The sequence below is a fragment of the Takifugu flavidus genome, chromosome 22 (genome assembly GCF_003711565.1).
Source record: "Takifugu flavidus isolate HTHZ2018 chromosome 22, ASM371156v2, whole genome shotgun sequence".
Lineage (NCBI taxonomy): Eukaryota > Metazoa > Chordata > Actinopteri > Tetraodontiformes > Tetraodontidae > Takifugu > Takifugu flavidus.
In genome coordinates, this window is record NC_079541.1 from 7,618,435 (window position 1) to 7,638,076 (window position 19,642).

Here is a 19,642-nt window from a genome sequence, read left to right on the forward strand (position 1 = left end):
ATTGGTAAAAGATGAAAGCCTCTCCAGACTGGATGGGGGACCGTAGACGCTGCGTTGGAGTCAGCCCACAAACCAGAGACGCGTTCTTCTCACAACAATTCCACACTATTATTACAGCCTATTATTGCTGTTAGTATTCTTCAACCGTCTCCGTTAAAGTACGAACAACGTGCAGAAACGGTCGTCGGCGAGGGACGGCGACTGTGACATAAAGAACAAAGACGGATCGTTAGAGCAGACGAGGGAGGGCTTCAGCGGCGGAAACCATGGGAAAGCTGGTACTTTTGTTGCCATGGCGTCGGCTGTCTGTGCTACTCATTAGCAGAAGCGACGATGAAGAACAAACACACCCTGCAACTCTTCCTGTTACAGGCCCGCTGAGGCTCATGGTGCTGTTAGAGATGAGCTTCCCCGTTTAATCGCGTCGTCACGGTAACAAAAAGGTGCCGGTCAGTAATTGGCACGGGTCACCTCCAGCATCGACCGGGTGGACAGGGCAAGCAGGTCGGGGGGGGGGGGTTAGACATCGTCCTCACTGCTGGGGACGGTAATGAAGGTCGGCCCAGTGGGGTGGGGGCGGGACAGGTCTTTTCAAAAGGTTATGATCCGTTACGCTGAGGATCAAAAAAAACAAGGCGTTGAAATTTGAAGAGCATCCAGAGATTCTGGCAGATCTCGGTGTGATCCTGGATTCCGAGGAAGGGGTTAAGGTCCCCTCAGCTTCTGTCGGGACATTGCGGATGCTTCGAGAGGGGCTCAGAATTGTGGCGAAACTAAAGCTCCGCCCCTCCATTCCAGTCTGGCTCTCTATGGGAACCGCAGGACCTCCTGTGGAAGTCCAGGCAGAAAAACTTGACCGTATTTGTTTATTTGGCCTTGTTGGTTTGTGTGTGTGTGTATGTGTGTGTCCTCAACAGCTCACGGCCTTTCACTGACACACACACATAAACGTCATCCTGTCATAAAAATGCCGGGCAGCTCAATGAGGAGTGTGTTTGCTCTGGATTCCAGTTCAGCCTCTTCCTCCCACTGAACCCTGGGGTCCAGACAGGAAACGGGAGAATGACTACAGTCAAGCACTTCCTGTTAAGGGTTCAAGAACTGTCAAAGAAGAAACTACACGTATCTCAACACTGCTGCTGTGTTAATGATGATCAGAGGCCAAAACCAGATTTTGATATTAAAATGATGACAAGCAGCTATTTCCTGTGTTTATGCGTGTTATTGTTTATTGTTTTGTCAGTGAATTTGCATCATTTTTTAAGTGATTTGGGTCTTTGTGAGGGCAACTGGAACAATTAAATATGCAGGAAACCAGCACAGTTTAGTGCTTTCATTCAGCCATCTTTGAAGAGCGGCTCAACTTTGTTGATGCAAGTTTGAAGAGTCTCATTGGCTGATTTTGTGTGTGTGTGTGTGTGTGTGTGTGTGTGTGTGTGTGTGTGTGTGTGTGTGTGTGTGTGTGTGTGAGTGAGAATAATGGATTTAATGTGATGTGTGTAGGCTCAAGAGACACAGAAAACTTTATTTTCCCAGGCTCAGTTCATACTGACTACATGAGGCTTCTCTGATTGGTCTGAAGTGTGTGTGTGTGTGTGTCTGTGTGTGTGTGTGTGTGTGGTGACACATCATTTCAATGATGGCAGATTCATTTGAAGTGTTGGTGAGGATCTCCAACAGTTTCAGCTCTTCAGAATTCTGACAGTAGTTTGCTTAAAGGGCAATATTAACATTGTCTCTCGGTGGTGACGTTAGCATTGCATTTGCTGCCACTACGCAGTTCTGACCGAGTCTGTTGTGGTGTTCTACACATTGTGAGATCATTTAAATCTACTGGGGATTTTTCTCTTTTCCATTTTAATCTCATTTCATTCAAAACTTGTCATGCCTTGAGTGAGGCTATGCTAACCTGCTGACATTAATTATAACATATAACATGATGCTTTTTAATGCTGGGCCTATTTCTGTTACCTTGATTGTTGCTAACACTCATCTTTTCCTTTTTTTCCCAGCGTCTGATACCGAACAGGATGCAGCTGTGAAACTGGAAAAGGAGCGGGCTGAAATTGTTGCTAAATATGACAAGGTATGTTAGCATAACCGAGGATGATGAATGCTAAACTACAAGAGTTGTTAACTTGTGGACAAATCATCATGTAACTATGATTATATCTCACTAAACTTGAGGGTTCTGACTGGTCATTTAAACAGCTGATCATTAAATGCTGCGACGAGTAGATTTTTTTTAAAACCTGTATGATCTGTTTCAGGTTTGATATGCTTTATTTAGGCTTTATTTCCACTATGGGTATATTTACTAAAGGGTGTATTTTCCAAGAGTTTTTTTCTATTTTTTTTGGAATTTTAAAATATGATAAAGATGACAAACGAAGTCTGGACAGATGTGTCTCTAATTTGCATCACTGACATGTTTCTCAGTGTTACCGTGGCGATTTTCTTTCCATTTTATTTTTACGGTGGATATCTTCCCGCGCAGCCTTTTCTGAGTTCACTGGGTCCAGTGTGTCAGTCAGACGGTGCTACAGGTGGATTTCTTGCTGTTCGTTTCACACGCGTTCATCGCCGCTCACGCCAACACATTTTCCCTCTGGAACCCCCGAGTCGTGGCTGATCGGTGTGATTCGGTGTCCCCAGAAGACGTGGGCGGATTTTAATCTGGAACACCATCAGTCAGTTTTCACAGCAGAGCAACAACAACTTCAGAAAGGCTGCAGGGAAGCAGCTCCGAGCACTTATTTTCACAGTAATTTACTTGAGAACTTTTTTGTTTTTCCCATTTGGTTTGTCTAAAACATTAATTCTCGCCTGGCACATCCCAGAGATGCGTCTTTGTCGCTATCACAGTATAAAAATGCTGGAAAAAACAGCTGTTCTGGAACCATAAATCTGATTTTCGAGGCTGTGGAGGCTGTAGTCTGTTTCCCTCCAGCCCTCAGATCTTATAAGAATCAATATTCCCACGATTTTAAGTTTGGGAAGGAGCTGGAAGGTTGAAGAACCCTGGAGCCGTGCATGATAAATGTCCTAAGCGTTCCACATTAATGACACGCTAGCAGTAATTACCTTTAAATCTCAGGTGTTTGGTGACAGTAAATGCGTAAAAACCCATGAAATGTACCAGGTTGAGGAATCAGTGTTTGTCTTTGCTGGGTTGCAGGGAAAAGAGGCCACCGTGGAGCCGTGGGAGGACACAAACTTCGACCTATACAAAGTGGTTGACCGCTTCGGCTTTGTTCAGTAAGGATCACCGCTACACGAAAAACCTGCTCCCGAAGACGGCGCAGAGAAAATGAGAGGTTGTAGATGACGGGTGCAGCTGAGGGAGATCGTGTCAGCGGGTTTTTCTCTCGACAGAAACGGTACTTTAGTGTTATATTTAGAGCGGCAGGAGACGGCGCGGTTAGCCGCAATCACAGAGCAACAGTGTTAAACCATAAATCTGCCGGCGAGGAAACACGGAACATCTGGACCGGTTGGAGATGGAAATAAAGATGACTGGGCACCAATCGGACGACAGGACGCGCTGAATTAAAGGAGGCCGATCGGCGAAGCGTGAAGATGGTCGTGGTCACGGCTGGAGCGGAGAGAGACGCTCGCGTCCACCACAAATCGGTGACGTGTGTGGTCCTGTAAAAGCAGCGGCGCCCTTCGTTAATACACAAGCAGCAGTTACAAAGGAATTAAATCCTTCTCGTGATGCTGGGTTTTAAAGCTTTCAAAGTTTATTTTACAAATTCTTGACGGCAAAGGACAAAAACTGTAGTCTCGCGACTCATTTGAAGTCAGAAAAACATTAATCTGCAGATCAAACACGGAGGATTTTCCGCCGCACCGTTCAAATCTGAGTTCGGTCCACGTCCCTCTGCAGAGACGGAGCCAGAATATCAAGCCCAACTCCAGCAGGGACTGGAAGAAAGCGGATAAGCAGAAATCGCTGCGTGGTTAAAGCGTTATTTCCTGTTTGTGCGACTGCTGATGTGTTTGATGTTCTCGTCAGAGAGAGTGAGGCCGTTCCTGTTTTCTTCTTCTCTCCCCAGCGAGAATGAGCTTCCATCCTACGACTCCGTGGAGGAGAAGGCAAGTCATTTCATCTCCTAACATCAGAGTTCAAAGCAGTTACAACCCAAAAACAAAAATCTCCTCGGTGAACTCTAATTTTCTACTCTGGTTAAAATTCTTAATCTAGAGCAGCTCGATGACTTTAAAACGATAAAATAAAAATAGCTTTTTAAACCTTTTCACTCTGATTTCCCGTCAGACATGAAGGCATCATGAGAAAAGGTTTCTCGCGTCACTTTGGTTTTTTTTTTTCCCCAACAGCAAAAACACACAGAGGTGGAGAGAACCAGCAAGTGGCTGAAGATGCTGAAGAGCTGGGACAAATACAAGAACAGCGACAAGGTGATCCGCTTCATCTCTCACACCTGACTGACGACGTCCAGACAACCTCACATCTCAAAATAATGTTATATTTGGGGTATGGCATTTAAATGGAGGTGTTGAACATGTTTTTGACCACCAATTAAGCAACAAATTACCTTTGAAAATCCAGGAAGGTATGGATAAGTGCAATAACGGAGCGCTAACAGATGCTACAACACAGGTCCAAAGTTTACCTCCCATTAGGATCATCGGTTGTTTCTGCCTTCCTTGCCTGAAGCACTTAGTTTGTCCTTCAGGGAGAGAACAGCCGGTCATTCAGCTCCAGGTTTAATCTGAAGCGTCCACAGCTCGTAAAGCCAAGGACGCTGCGGTTTCATCGCTCCTCTCCTTTAGAGCTTTAAGGGTCTTCATCTTCCTCTCCTCCACTCGCCTTTGAACTCGGCCAACGAGCACTTGATGTCTGTCCGTTTGTTTCTTCTCCCGCCTGCTGCTGAGCAGATGGAAAAATCAGGCTGTGGGTGATGGCAATTTTATATTCGGAGGACGTTATGGACCCATCAGTCTAGATTATAACCAGCACCTTTAAATGCAAACCATTTAGACCTTAATCAGCTAGAACATTAGAACTATTATTGTCACTAAAACATGGCGTGACGCACTTGCATCCGTGGGATAAGCTCCGCCCCCTTTATTTTAAACCCAATCGCAGCGCTGGACATCTGAACTCTCTAATGGAGGTTCTACGTTCCGTGTTTACGCCTCACACACACTCAGTCTAGCAGATGCACTCATTGACAAGCTCATCAGTTTAATTAACAGCCAATTAACAGTTGTGTGACACATTAATTCGGCTTAAATCATCATCAGCGCTCTGCCCTTCCTCCATTTTTCCGTCAATTGCATTACCCAATAGCTCCTTAGTCTGGCGCCCTTTTTTAACCTCAATGTATCCAGGCTGCCTCCTGTAATTCAGCGCTTCTTCCAGCGCTCATACGCCCGTAGGACTGTTCTAGCCTGCTGGCTCCAACAGCTGCAGGCGGAGAGTTCTCTGCTCCGATCAGCTTTGCTGTTCCGGCACTTTGGGTTTTAAGACTTAATCTTCTTGCCCCGAGTCACTCCGATTTTCCAGGTCTTTGTGAATGGCTGTGAACTGATCTGCATGCAGAGCGGCGGCTCCGTCCACAATCTCCTGCAGTCGCTCAGCCAGATGGTCGCGCTTCACCTTCCAAAGCCCTTCCCTGTTTCCGCTCCCAGGCAGAGCCCGGCACCAGCGCTCGGACATGGTTTCTGCCTGTCTGCTTCATGGATTCATGGAATCTCTCTTAATGGCTGAAACCTGACAAATCAGGCTCCTTTAATGGAAAAACCCAACTATCCTCATGCCAATGAACTCAATGAATGGAAGTTCTAATCTGATCCCGGTTCTCTAACTGCTCTGTTGATGTGTGCTTCCTTCCAGTTGGTCCGGAGGATCTATAAGGGAATTCCTCTGCAGCTGCGGGGGGAGGTGTGGTGTCTCCTGCTCGACATTCCCAAAATAAAGGAGGAGAAGAAGGACTTTTACGAGGTTTGAGCGACAGAGTAAAGCTTGTAGCCAGATTTTGATGTTTTACTCACCTGTTTCCTGGATCATCTTCAGAAACTGAAGGCCAGAGCCAGAGGACTCTCCCCCGACGTCCGACAGATCGACTTGGACGTGAATCGAACCTACAGGGACCACATCATGTTCATGAACCGCTATGACGTCAAGTGAGTCCATCACCTTTTAACGTTACCTTGAGTGGAACACCGATGATTTGGTCCTTGAAAGACCGTTCTTCAAGGACCAAATCCACAGGGGAACAAATCCAAGCCGGTGTCCTCGGGTCTGTGCGCAGCGCTATCAGGAAGTGGAGCTGCTTGTGGATCTAGTGGGCTGGACGCCGCTGGCAAAGAGATCCAAATATGGATCAGCGCCGATCAAAGGACAAGAAAATAAGTCAGTAAACTATGAGTGAGAATAAAACAGCAGCGACTAAGTTCATCATACCTGATGACTGAAACCTCTGGCACTGCTGCTGTCTGCCCCTGAATCCTCCTCCTCCCGTCTTCCTCTCGCCTGTTCAGTAGAGGTGCCGAATGCTCCCAATCCCAAAGGGTCACCAAGACTTGGGCTAAGTCCACTCAAGCCTGAGCCAGGTTGCTGATCACCAGAAACCTTTATGCCATTTATCGAGGCCTGGGTGACGGAGACCTGGGACAAATTGATGCATGTGGAAAGATCAATTGCTGTAACCTATTTTTGAGCATAATAAACAAAACACGGCGGCTGATCGGGGTTACTAAGGTTACCTGCCCTTTGAATGCCAGGAACACAGCTTCCTCCTCTTGGCAGAGCTTAGAGAGACGTGCCAGGTCTCTACTTCCTCTGCTGAGGCTTCCAGCACAGCAGTTATGTTTGTCCCGAATCTCCTGGACAGTGTTTGAATGCTAGTCAATTATATATGCGAGCAAATGGGTATAAATATGGGAATTTTGTTTTCCTGTTGAGCAGATTTGATTAATTTGCCAAGAAATTGGCGCGAATAATCTCCTTCAGGGCTGCAGCTACTGAATTTACCTTCCTGTCCGTCAGCCGTATCAGATCCAGAAACTGGCAGGAGCGCCCCCCCCCTTCTGAGTAGCTGTTAATGTCCATACGATAAGGTTTTATACTGGGGTATACTGTAATTATACCAGTCAGGGAAGGGTTAGACATGAGGAGAGATTTTGTGGTGGGCTGATGTCCACCAACTGTTGGCTCGAACGATCCAACCACAAGGTTCCCTCGATGACATGCATCAGCATTAAGGAGCGAAATACATTATTGAGCTGCTGTCAAACTTGACTTATATGTTTACCAAGTGACACTGATTGCTCTCTCTCTGTTTCGGCAGACAGCAGGCGCTCTTCCACGTCCTCACGGCCTACTCCATCTACAACACGGTGAGTTCTTCTGCCCGGTCGGGGTGCAGCATCTGTCTGAGGGTCTAGATTGTAGCACCGAGTCTGACTCTGGCTGCAGGAGGTGGGCTACTGTCAGGGGATGAGCCAGATCACGGCCCTGCTGCTCATCTATATGAACGAAGAAGACGCCTTCTGGGCTCTGGTCAAACTGCTGTCCGGACAGAAGCACGCCATGCACGGTAAGACGTCCGACCACGCTTTCGTTCAGCAGGTCCAGAGGAGCTGCTTCTCAGCCCGGGATTCTGGTTACTTCTTCAGGGTTCTTCGTGCCTGGTTTCCCAAAGCTGATCCGCTTCCAGGAGCACCATGACCGCATTCTGAAGAAGACGATGTCCAAACTGAAGCAACACTTGGTGGGAGGCCACGAGCGTCACGAGCGTCACGAGCGTGAGCTTTGTTTTTATTCTGACCTGCTGATGAGTGTTTGTGCTGCTGCAGGACAAACAGGAGGTGTTTACCAGTCTGTACACCATGAAGTGGTTCTTCCAGTGTTTCCTGGACAGAGTGAGTACATCCTCAACCTGTCATTGTAACTCACCACGTTAGCGTCAAGTCATCATGTGACCTGCTGTGGGTGTGCAGACACCGTTCACCCTCACCCTCAGGATCTGGGACATCTACATCTTGGAAGGTGAAAGACTGCTTCCAGCCATGTCCTACACCATCCTCAAACTGCACAAGAGTAAGTCGGGCGGCCTGGCTGTTGGAACGGCAGCAGAACTTACAAACGTTCCTCTCATTTCCCTGCGTTTCCCTCCAGAACACCTGATGAAACTCTCGATGGAGGAGCTGGTGGAGTTCCTGCAGGAAACCCTGTCCAAGAACTTCTTCTTTGAAGATGACTTTGTCATCGAACAGCTTCAAGCGTCCATGACGGAGCTCAGGAGGGCGAAGTTGGATCTGCCTGCGCCAGGTGATGACACGCACCGACAAAACCATTATCGACCTAGTTTATTCAGTCCATATGTGAAGGAGTTAGATGAGTTAGTAGAGGAACTGCTGCCGGTTCTTCAGGCGTTCTCCTGACCTGAGGTCTCCTGCCGTCTGTCTCTTTCAGCTGTGTCACTTTCTAATCTACCTTCTTTTCTTCTTCCAAATGTTGTTAGCTAACAGCAAAAGTGTGGCTGTGAGTGGGGCTCACATCCCCTCCTACAACAATAATCGGTGGGCTATCCTGATTGGTCGTCTCTCTTCATGTCTCTGCCATCTGTCCCTCTGTCTGTCCGTCCACAGCACTGCAGTTTTTCCTTCACTTGTTTTCCAGCTGGGTTTTTTTTTCTGTTTCCTCCTCTAATGTTTTATGATGTTGCCTCAGTTCTTGGTATCTTCCAGTTTGTGTAGGGTGACTGCAAATGTACATGTTGGCATATTCAGAGTAGACTGCGCCCTCTGGTGGCCAGCCGAAAACATTACAGCCTTAATTGCCAACTTTTGGGGCAGCTAATTATGTTACTGATTTTAAAACTTGATTTGTTTGAGCTGTTGCCATGTTACAGGGCAGCTGTGAGCATCTCCTCCCTCGCGAGAGAAGTGCTGAGGTCTGGGTTTGAACCGCCAACCTTCTACCCCTGGTGCAGCCCCTCATCCAACTGAGCTAAAACATTGACTAAGCGTTTTCATCAGATGATGATTATCGACGTAGGCACAGCCGTACCTGTCTAAACAGTCAGGACGGCGCAACAAAGTGCTGTTGGATCAGATCCCTGCCAACAAGTGCAAGATCCCATTTGTTGTGGGATGGAGATCTCACAAGACTTGACTAAGTGCCTGTTCTGAGAGAGATGATGCAGCGTTAATTTGGTCCAGGATGAACAGAAAGTTCTGGCGACAGAACATGTCAAATTCACCATCACATGTTCCCCGCAGGACCACCCAACTGGCTCGGTCCAGATCTCCATCACACAAACTTGACAGACAGTTGTAGAACATCGAGGCAATCCGAGGGCAGCTCGCTGCCCCGATCTGACAGTTTAACCGCGCGTGGGTGCCTCTTCGTCTACGTCTTTACTCATCCTGACGCTACAGATCTGATTTAATCGCCCGGCAGTAACAGCGTGAACAGTCAAAGGATCTGACTTACCTGCTGGGTGAGGATCCAGGCCCACTGCAGCTCCTGTCACCATGACACCCACTGATGCTGAGGATAAGAAAATGGAACATTAGTGTTCGTGTGATGAGCAGGAACCTTTAGAAGCACATTCTGGAAAGATTCTAGTTCCTCTGTGAAGCACTCAGAAGGCTCCAGAGCCCAGACATCCTCCTCCTCCTCCTCCTCCTGATAGGACACATCATCTAAGGAGGCTTCTCTGTAGAACTAAGTAAATCTTTAGGTAAACGCTCAGTTGATTAAAGAGACTATTTATCCTGCTAACCACCAGTCGTTACTCTACAGACTTCAGCAAAAGTTCAATGTTAGCTTAGGAAATTTAAGCCGCTAGGAAGCAGAATCACATCTACGACAGCATGAATCAGCAAACAGAAAACTCCTGATTTAGGTGATCTCAAGTCTGATTCTTCATGTCTGCACTTAAATCCTGTTTCATTGAGGAGTTAAACTCAGAATTCCACCGATGGCCCATCCTTATCCAGCTGTTTGGGATCTCAAACAATAATTCCAACGGGGTTTCCATTTCTTTGCCCTTTTGCAGCTGTTCTGTCTGTTGTTTTTGCCCCTCTATGCCAGTGATGTTGCATGAACCCATGTCCTGTTGTGGCTCATCGTGGATGTGAATCAGCGTCACGCAGTCTGTTTCCTCATCGCACTTCAGCTTCTTCCCTGGACGTCTTCAACATTTGCTCTCCTCTTCCTCCAGGTAAAGACGACGAGTTTCCCAGGAAGCCGCTCGGGCAGCTTCCTCCCGAGCTGGCTGCAACGGCGAACCACGTGGCGAATGGTCAGAGCCACGCCGAGCCCGTCAAGCCCCCCAGGGAGCCCAGTCCCGTAGCTCAGCACCAGACGGACAGCCGTCCTCCCAGCCGGATACGCAGGGACTCGTTGGACAGACTGGTCCGCCGAAGGGACTCCCGCTCCAGGGGGTCGGGGGAGGTTCCTAAAGAGCATAAACAGCCCAGCACCACCACACCAGAGAGGGGAACGAGGCAAACCCCAACTCCGGTGCCGCCGCCGCCGCCTCAGGGCCACGCCACAGCCAACCAGAACTCCAACGCCATTTCTTCCAGCTCACACAAAGACATCACCCCCCGCTGGGTCAAGCCCTCCAAGACCAAGCTGGAAGAAGTCCGAGCAGCTGCTGTCCACAACGTCGCGCTGAGTCGAGGAGCGTCGCCGGCCCCGTTCAGTCCGGAAGACGGTGCCCCGGCGAACCGGGGGCCGCAGTCCCAGGGCTTTGACCCAGGCTCCAACAGGGACTCCAACGCCTCTCAGTACGACAATGTGCCTGACCTGCCAGGGAAGCAATTTGAGATCCTGGAGCTGGAACGTCCTCCGTCCGGGATGAGAACCGGACGCGGCGACGCGCCCTTCAGCAATCAGACCAGCCCCGCCCACGGACCCGGTCTGGCCGGCAGCACCGCGCCAGGTCCCAGGATGGTCAAACACCCTTCTCCGTTTTACCACAGCAGTCCAATAAGGGGCCCCATCAGGTACCAGACCCCTCCACAGGGGTCCACGCCGGTCAGAACCACCAGGGAGGTTCCCATCTTTCACCACGCCTTCACAGTGAGCATGGACCACAGAGAGGACGGCCCCTACGGGCCGCCTTCACAGTACATCCCGTCCAACGTGCCGTACGCCACCACCCAACGCTCCACCAGGGACAGACAGAAGCTTCCGATGAACAACTCTTACACCACCTACAGAAGACAACCGCCAACCAACCCCAACCAGAACTCCAGGAATGTCGGAGCTCCTCCGGAGCTCCCCCAAGGTAGATCCACCCCCATCTACCTGCAGCAGTTCACCTCGTCCTCACAGGTCTTTGCCTCAACAAACTATAGACAGGAGGGGCATCAGAGGGGTGAACAAGACCCCCCGCACTCCCTGTCAGACAGCGGGGTGTGGCAGCCTGAAGGTGATGGGCTCCTTCCCCAGTCACCCGGCGGAATGCCTCGCTCGCCCAGTTTCCAACAGGCACAAATGTCCCCGCTTCCAGTGTTCACGTTCCCAGACACCCCGGCTCACTACGGACCCCAGTTCCAGGAGCAGCAGCCCACCATGCGGCAACAGCACCACCAGCTGTTCGGAGGACAGCACTACAGGCACGCCCAGGAGGCCTTTGCCATGCAGGAGTCCATGCTGCTGTGACCAGGAGGCGCAGACACCAAGGAAACACTGACTTATAGTCGCTGACACTGTGGCGAAGAGCAGCAGAGGCCACAAATCGCTGCTGTGCTGTGACCTTTGACCCTCCATACATCAACGCTACAGACACCAGCCTGACATTTATACTGTACAAAGAGGGGGAAAACTGACTGAAATGTAACTTTATTTTTGGATGTAAGTGACCGATGAGGTGACAGTATATACAGATGATCTTTTAGAGTCTGAAATGTACAGTAGAATTGTTTTGTTAATATTCTCTTATCAGGGGAAGATAACGTTCACTGATATTTCATCTTTATTTTTTTAAGTTACTAGCAGATATTTACATTGGAGCTCCATCTACTCATATAGATGTTATTTTTCAGAGTGGTTAAAGTATTTCTAGTATAAAACCATCTGAAGGGCCTCCACTGGAGTGGATTGAGTTTGTTCATGTTTCAATTTTATTGTTTCAGTGGTGTTCTACTGATTAAGGACCACGTGTGATTTACAAAGGGCCAGTGTCAACATTAATGTACTTACAGCCTTGAGGGAAAGAGGGCTAAAAAAATGTATTTTTTATGTTTGTTTTTTATTGCATTTGGAGTCAACGCTATCATTAACCGTCTTTATGTTTGCTCAACACTGTCGTATGAACTGCTGCTGACACGAGCTCACACTACAGGTCACATTTCAACAGTCAATCACTGCTGTTATTGATCAGCTGTTCTGTTCTTTACATTCCTGTCAACAACTGACCGTTCTGAGGCATTTAATTAATAAAATGAGGTGGATGAAAGTCTGTTCAAGCCGTTGCTGCTGTGATTGTGTCTAAAACTGCATTCAGCTGGATTTAGTTAACTAATAATAATAAAAACCAATCATTTGGTTTCAGTTTTACTTTATATTTGCCCTGACATATGGATCAATTTTGGATTACCAGGCTAAAGCTCTGCACTAGTTTACTTTCACAACTATAAGACCTTTGAAGAAATCTTTTCGACATTTATTGCACTATTTTCCTGACATTTTAACTAACTTATTTGTAGTCCCCATTATATTAAATGACCTTTCAATTTCTTGGGAAAACTAATATAGAGATCAAACGTTAATAATGACTGGATAAAATCATATTATCATAATCACACAATAATCTGCTTCAATATTAAACGAGAGGAAAATATTTCAATGAATGACTGCTCCTCTTAATCCGAAATATATATTTTTTTAGAATAAAAGACTCCTGCATATTTCTGTCCTGCCTCGCGCTCACATTAACCAGACCGCGCCATCTTGTGGCCATCACATATAACTACAACCTGTTATTTCGTTCACCAACATGGAAATAAATGAAATATAATTCAAAATATGTCTATATCTATTTCAATTTAAATAAATACAGAGATCACTGTTGAAAAACCATTTAACGACACAACAATATCATATTATCACTGTTAAAGGGTTCAGATACAAAACAAATAATATTTTAATTATCGTCATATCTTACAAACTTACAAATTCCGCCATCGTGTGGCCACTTACTAAAAGTACAACCCTTCAAAGAGACTCGACAAATTCACGAACAATTATAATTCCCATCATGACCTGCTTTTAGATGTAAATAAAACATACATGTATAAAATGTCTCCTTAAACCTCGGTGATGCGAGTCGTAAGCATCCATATATTTAGATGTGTGGAAAAACGGATGCAAAATAAACATAGAACTCAAACAAACACGCCATTAGCTCACCTGCTACAGCTAATCTTAATTAACATGGCCTCCAGCGTCCATCACACAAAAATAACCAAGCAACAAATGCAAATATCTGATGCAGAGACGTGCACAAATGCAAAATACAACAGATGGCCACATACTGGGCCCAAAACCTAAAAAGTAGCGAAAATAAACATTACGCTAACACTTAGCTTAGCTAGCCACATGAAAGCGAGCAGACCGGGATAAAACAGCTTACACTGAGGTGATAAACAACAAAGATTAAATCCAGGAAGAAATAAAACGCTTCCCAGAGTTTGATAAATAGATTAATCAATTCCAAGAAAGTTTGAAATCCATGACTCAACCTCGTCATTAACAAAGATGGCGACCGGGAGTGATTCTGCTCATTATGACAAATGTGCATAAAACTATATTTATCATTTTTATTAAGTCTCCCGTTTGAACGTCATATATATTAAATCAAACATGTATACTTACAATTTACCAACATCTAATTATGGTCATATTCATGGTATTTTTAATTCAATTAATTCAACTCTGATTACAATGCAGGACAAGGACCAAACTTAAGATTTTACCAAAATAAATTAAAGCAAATAGAATTCTTTATAGTGAGAGAAAAAATGCAAATGATACAGCTCCTATGGTTTATATGTTTAATTATATACAGCTCTTATCATAGACTTGGGCATTTCTAAAATGCAATTTTAAGCTAAAGGCTGAGAATTTTTTGGTTTATTCAAAAAACAATCATTTCCCAGTTTCCAGGATTGTTATAATTGAACATCATTGTCATTAAGAATGCATCTGTCCTTCTCTGTTAGCATTACAGGTTCTTCATAATTGAATATGAATCCCCTGGATGCCTCCATCTTCTTACCACAGCTGTAAAAATACACAAAAAGGCCCAGATAGTTTCTGTAGTGTCAACAGAAGTAATTAAACCCTCTACAGGGACGTAACATTTAACAGGCGGTGCATCTGGAGGACTGGACCCCGCTCAGCATCATCACTGTCAGTCATGAGCTTTTTCTGCTGTGTGGCTCCACACTGGTCTGCGTTTCTCTATGAAGGCCCGGATCCCCTCCTGTCCATCTGTCAGAGCCAGGTTGTCCACCATCACTTTAGAGGCGGTGGCATAAGCTGCATCCCGACCCTGAGCCATTTGTCTTTGGAGCAGAAGATGTGAAGGAAACCATTTGTGTGCCTCTCTGTTTCTAGGAATGTCTATTACAGTAAAAAAAAAAAAAAAGGAGTATTACCTGTAGAATGTGGCCTTGCCAAGGGCGACGACAGGGCGGCTGGACTGACACACCCGCCTGGCGATGGCTAACGTCTCCTCCTCCAGTCTGTCCTCCGACACCACCTTGCTGATGAGACCGTGCAGCAAAGCATCATGGGCAGAGATGGGACTTCCTGTGAACAGCATCTCCATGGCTTTCTGGTTAAGATACAAATTAGCATTGCTGAATTATTGCAGGCTACATACCAATATACTGGCTTAGCAATGATATTTAACGAATCATGTTTTGTCAGATGTGACATGGAAGCTTAAGCTTACTTTCCTCGGCACGGCTCTGCCAATGGCCACCGCCGGCGTCGAACAGAACAGACCCACATTGACACCCGGGGTTGCAAAGGTGGAGTTCTCTGTTGCAACAGCAATGTCGCAACTTGCAACCAGCTGACAGCCAGCTGCAGTGGCAACGCCGTTCACCATAGCGATCACGGGAACGGGTATGTCCTGTACAAGAGTCATTACCTGCAACACAAGAGACAAAATGGTGTTTATTAAGAAATTAGAAGGCCGGTTCTCTCAAAACTTATGTCATATATTGTCTACAGCATTATTTATTTTTACCTTTGATTATTAATGTGAGCTTATTTACACAGACTAACCTCTGCACATGTGTGAAACACCTTTGTGTGATGATCTCTGCCCTGAGTTGATGTCAGCTCCTTCAAATCATGTCCTGAGGAGAACACTGGGCCCTTCGCTGACAAACACACACCCACACAGACACACATATTAAAGCACACATGTAATCACTCTCCCATCACCAATGATGAACACACACCTGATATGATAATAACTCTGAGCTCTTCACTATCGACGTCTGTTAGGATGTTTTCTCTGAGGGATTCCAGCATGGACAGAGACAGAGCATTCCTCTTTCTGGGGTTGTTCAAAACTATTCTCCTGGAAGAAGACAAAACGTTGCTATCTGTTTACAACAGTTTTACATTAAAGCATATTTTTTGCAAAGTCAGGGCGCAGCTTTTATTCTTGTTGCAATGAAAAAGAGCCACAATATAAGAGATGGAAAAATGACATATATCAGTTAAAAATGTCGAACACAACTTTGTGGTTGGTAATATGCTAAATGTGATATACTAAATGTCTATTAATACTGGGGGGAAACTTCACTGTCTATAGTGACATATTTTATTTATAAAGACATTTATTTATCTAAAAAATGTGTTACATTAATTTAAGAGATTTTATTTGTTTGGGAGGGGATGAACGGTCAAAGTACATTGCCTCTCGGCTTCCGTAGAATCTGAGGGTCAATTAAAAACTTTTAAAAGTCAAACCGTATTTTCCAGCACTGACAGTGTGAGTGTTATTCTCGTGTTGCTGTAATAACACCTTCTGTTGTTGACAAACTCGGGTTTTTGTTTTTAATAAATTAACATGTGCATTAAGAAACTTTGATAACTAACATGGCGGCCGCGGTCCGGGTACCTGATCCCGTCACTTTGCTGTCTCAGTGTCAGCGGCTCCGGTTCGGTGTGGCTGCAGAAGCGGGCCCGTGTCAGCCGTGTTGCTGTCCTGTGCAGCTGGAACACGCCGACGTTTCTGCAGAGGAAGCGCGCCGCCATGTTTACCCTCCGCTCCGCGCCACTTCCGGGTTTGGTGACGTCATCGACGCGACGCCCAAAACAACTTTGTTTATTCAGTTTCATTTCCAACCAACACTGACGATTGAGTTTATACTGTAGCGTGGAGCCTTTGTAGTGTTACATTAATGGGTTTTGATTAAAATACTACCATAAGGAAAACTATTATTATTAAAATTTTCCCTTAACCAATACCAGTATTAGGACACTGATGCCGCTGTACCTTGTAAGTGCATTTATTCTCAAACGAAACAAAGGCAAAGTCAGGTGAAAGATACACATTATAGTTCTGGGATTGATTTGCCATCACATGCTACTCATTTATTCTCAAATATCTTTTTAATGAAAACTGTCAGATGGTAAAAGATGGTACCATTTTTGTACTTTGTTTAATGGGGATCAATTAAAAAACAATGAATGAAAGGATTTTTTTTTTTACAAATTAAGACCAAGAGTACACTCTGTATAAAACATTATTAGTAAAACTGTTGTGAGGTAAAATTTGGATAAGGCAGGAGATAGGACAAGGAAGAATCTGACCAAAGCAGGAGAAACACCAATAACAACAATCTTTCTGGCCTCGTGTCAGGTGACGGCGTTTAGGTTCTGAACGCCATCGCCTGGGGTAAAAAACTGGACTTTGGTGAGTCCAGAGTTGTTCCGGCGCACACTTCCTGTGCTTTTACGCATGGAGTTGTTGCGTCGCATCGAGTTGCGCTTCCTCAGCGAGTTCTGGTGCGACAGCTCACTTTTCTGCAGGCTCTGGATCAGGATGGACGGCTTCTCGTCCAGTTCCCGCGCGCTGCACAGGGGTGTTGCTATCTTCAAGAAAAACAAGAGAACAGGTTTAAAATGGTTGTAGAATCTCGCAGAGCCAGAGATAACCAGCTACAATTGTTCTATTTGGCCACATTTTATTATGTGTCCCTTGGAAATACAGCGATTGTAATAAAATAAAAGTGGGCTGAACATCAAGGTAGTTTTAATCATAAAAATTGTTAAATCTTACTTTGACTGTGTTTCCAAACTTGGAGTAGTCCACCGAGTACACACCCTCCTCCTCTGTTACTATGGGAACAAAGCGGTGGCCCCACTGGATCTCCTCGGAGATGTAGGAGGTGCGGGCCTGCGTGGTGATCCCTGTCGTTTCCACGACCCCCTCCAGGATGACGATCACCTCCAGGTCGCTGCACTGCAGCTCCATGGCCGACAGGTCGTACAGCGGGCTGCAAAGGGCAAGAACGTCTTGATGTCAGAAATTAAACAAAAAATAACAAATAAAACAGCAAAATTAAACTGATCAGTCTTCTTGTGTATTTTCTTTATTAACCAGCAGGTGGCAGCAGTGAGCAGATCACACATTCATGCTGCAGATTCTTAAAAAAGGCATTAAGGCTGATTGTTTTGTTTTGTACTGTCGTCGTTGGAGTTTTATGCTCAATGTGTGTCTTTGGTCAGAGCCATTTGTGAACTCTTGTACACCGCGGAACCCCTGACCTTTGACCTCCACTATGCCTCGTGCACCACTGTACCTGGTCCTGTCAATGATGTGACAGATGATGAGCGGCGCAAGGAGGAAGAGGCTGTTGCTGTTGAGGGCGCTCTCTGTCTGTATATCAATCTGATGTATGGGAATAACCTCCCCCTCCGGAGTCGTCGTCTTTCTCACCACCTGCAGGGGGCGCAGTGTAATGTTGAGTGGGACACAAGGGATCATGGGTGGTTTAAATGTGCTGGTGGGGTTCTCACCTGTAATCTGACAGTCGCTCCGATGATCATGCTCTTCCTCAAATCACCGATGCGAACCATAAAACACAGCCGATTGTTCCTGACTGCAATCACAGCGTGACGGCTGAAGATTAGCGTCTCCGCTCGACGGTTGGACTGAGCCGTCTTCATGAAGATACAGCCTGACAATCAGGAAAATCGGTAGTTTGGCTAATGGGAGCGTACGTGATTTACAATGACCTTTGTCCTTGTTTTTCAAATCTTTCCTTCAAAGATATCCTTCCTCACCCAGCATGACGGCGTTGATGATGAGTCCTATGATGTTCTGCGTGATGAGGAAGGCGATGGCAGCAGGACACTCTTCCGTTATCATCCGTCCACCAAATCCGATGGTCACCTGAACCTCGATGGAGAACAGGAAGGCGGACGTAAATGACCTGAAAATGAACATCGTTTTAAACTTTCAACCTGTGGATCCAAGCTTAAAATTGTTTTATATTCAAAGTTTTTGTTCAGCCAGATGTTGCAGCTGTTTCAATCCGAGTTTATGTTGATTCGAGCGCCCTCTCTGGACAAAAGTGGTGACACAACCATGTGAAAGTTGACTTGTATACTTTGTTCAGTGTGAAGAGGCTAACGTACATCCAGTCATGAAGGAAGGAAGGAAGGAAGGAAGGAGGGAGGGAGGAGGGAAGGAAGGAAGGAAAGAAAGAAGGAAGGGTCCATCGTCTGCACTCGTGCTTTCCTGACTTCCTGTCATCATTATCTTCCTCCCTTTCTCCTTCCTCTACTTGGTTTAAAAATGGAAGAGGGGGAGGAGGAGGGGGCAGAGGAAAGATGTCGCACACTTCAGTTTTTAAAAGTTTGATCAGTTCAGGGACATTTTGTCTTACTTGACGTCAGTGACGCAGTAGTCCCGTCCTGCCGCAGTAGTCCCGTTCTGCCGCTCCGGGTCCAGGTCTCCGTGCGCGAACGCCACCAGCCACCAGCACATAGCGAACAGCAGCCAGCTGCTGACGAAGGTGGTGGTGAAGATGACGAGGGTGAAGCGCCACTTCAGGTCCACCAGCGTGGTGAACACGTCCTGGAGGAAGCGGCCCTGCTCGCGGATGTTCTTGTGCGCCAGGTTGCACGAACCGTTCTTGGCGATGAAGCGCGCCTTGTTGACACGGTCCCTGAACACCGGCTTTCGGGGCATGCGGGAGACGAGCCCCGGCAGGCCGAACTCCTCCGGGATGATGCTTTTTCTCGGCAGCATCCTGTTGGCAATGATGATGGAGCGGAAAGTAAAGTTTTAGTGCGTCTTCAGCGCGTCTTTACGCACGGATGGCGCGTGTCCACCTGCTGAGTATCGCTGACGGGTGCGCAGTCTGGGCTGTGCACCGCCTCCACTCAGCTCCTCGGAGGGCTGGGACAGTCTCCAGGCCCCTTTTTGACGTAGGCGAACTTCCACAGTCCAGGCCGGACCAGACCCGGGTCCCGCTGCCTTCACGGACAATCGGAAAATCATAATGTACTTGCTGTTCCCACCCACGCGGCTTTAAGTTAGTTCTTAATCGATGTTTTAACCTCAGTAACTTTCTAAAAAGCTCGGTAATCATCCCTTAATGTTATTATTATTTA

The 19,642-nt window shown here is 46.5% G+C and overlaps 3 protein-coding genes across 9 annotated transcripts in view; 1 reads left to right on the top strand and 2 right to left on the bottom strand.

The window, feature by feature from the left end:
- The window catches only part of usp6nl (USP6 N-terminal like), a 28,796-nt gene extending 16,337 nt beyond the window's left edge, over window positions 1-12,459 (top strand). For 5 of the 6 annotated variants that reach the window (XM_057022150.1, XM_057022151.1, XM_057022153.1 and 2 more), the window contains 13 exons: window positions 2,013-2,086; window positions 3,179-3,258; window positions 4,059-4,098; window positions 4,342-4,422; window positions 5,864-5,971; window positions 6,044-6,153; window positions 7,320-7,368; window positions 7,448-7,568; window positions 7,648-7,742; window positions 7,828-7,893; window positions 7,972-8,071; window positions 8,150-8,302; window positions 10,203-12,459. In XM_057022150.1, the coding sequence (XP_056878130.1) occupies window positions 2,013-2,086; window positions 3,179-3,258; window positions 4,059-4,098; window positions 4,342-4,422; window positions 5,864-5,971; window positions 6,044-6,153; window positions 7,320-7,368; window positions 7,448-7,568; window positions 7,648-7,742; window positions 7,828-7,893; window positions 7,972-8,071; window positions 8,150-8,302; window positions 10,203-11,653 (2,528 nt within the window). In that variant the 3' untranslated portion in view covers window positions 11,654-12,459. Of the gene's footprint in view, window positions 1-2,012; window positions 2,087-3,178; window positions 3,381-4,058; window positions 4,099-4,341; window positions 4,423-5,863; window positions 5,972-6,043; window positions 6,154-7,319; window positions 7,369-7,447; window positions 7,569-7,647; window positions 7,743-7,827; window positions 7,894-7,971; window positions 8,072-8,149; window positions 8,303-10,202 lie in introns of all 6 variants that reach the window. The other variant, XM_057022154.1, reaches the window with a different exon arrangement.
- Window positions 12,460-14,032: 1,573 nt separating this feature from the next.
- On the bottom strand, window positions 14,033-16,309 carry echdc3 (enoyl CoA hydratase domain containing 3). Of its 2 annotated transcripts, none has more exons than XM_057022176.1 (6): window positions 16,137-16,309; window positions 15,469-15,590; window positions 15,290-15,387; window positions 14,952-15,152; window positions 14,653-14,831; window positions 14,033-14,559 (listed from the first exon to the last, which is right to left on the bottom strand). In XM_057022176.1, the coding sequence occupies exons 1-6, from the start codon at window positions 16,271-16,273 to the stop codon at window positions 14,406-14,408; spliced, it is 891 nt and encodes a 296-aa protein (XP_056878156.1). In that variant the 5' UTR covers window positions 16,274-16,309; the 3' UTR covers window positions 14,033-14,405. The 2 variants fall into 2 exon arrangements, with proteins under 2 accessions (XP_056878156.1, XP_056878157.1); XM_057022177.1 differs by having other exon boundaries at window positions 16,115-16,278.
- Window positions 16,310-16,661: 352 nt separating this feature from the next.
- Window positions 16,662-19,484, bottom strand: kcnj8 (potassium inwardly rectifying channel subfamily J member 8). Its single transcript, XM_057022175.1, has 6 exons — window positions 18,913-19,484; window positions 18,308-18,456; window positions 18,041-18,201; window positions 17,824-17,963; window positions 17,301-17,517; window positions 16,662-17,113 (listed from the first exon to the last, which is right to left on the bottom strand). Exons 1-6 carry the CDS (start codon window positions 19,275-19,277, stop codon window positions 16,877-16,879), a joined length of 1,269 nt encoding a protein of 422 aa, XP_056878155.1. The 5' UTR covers window positions 19,278-19,484; the 3' UTR covers window positions 16,662-16,876.
- Window positions 19,485-19,642: the final 158 nt, after the last annotated feature.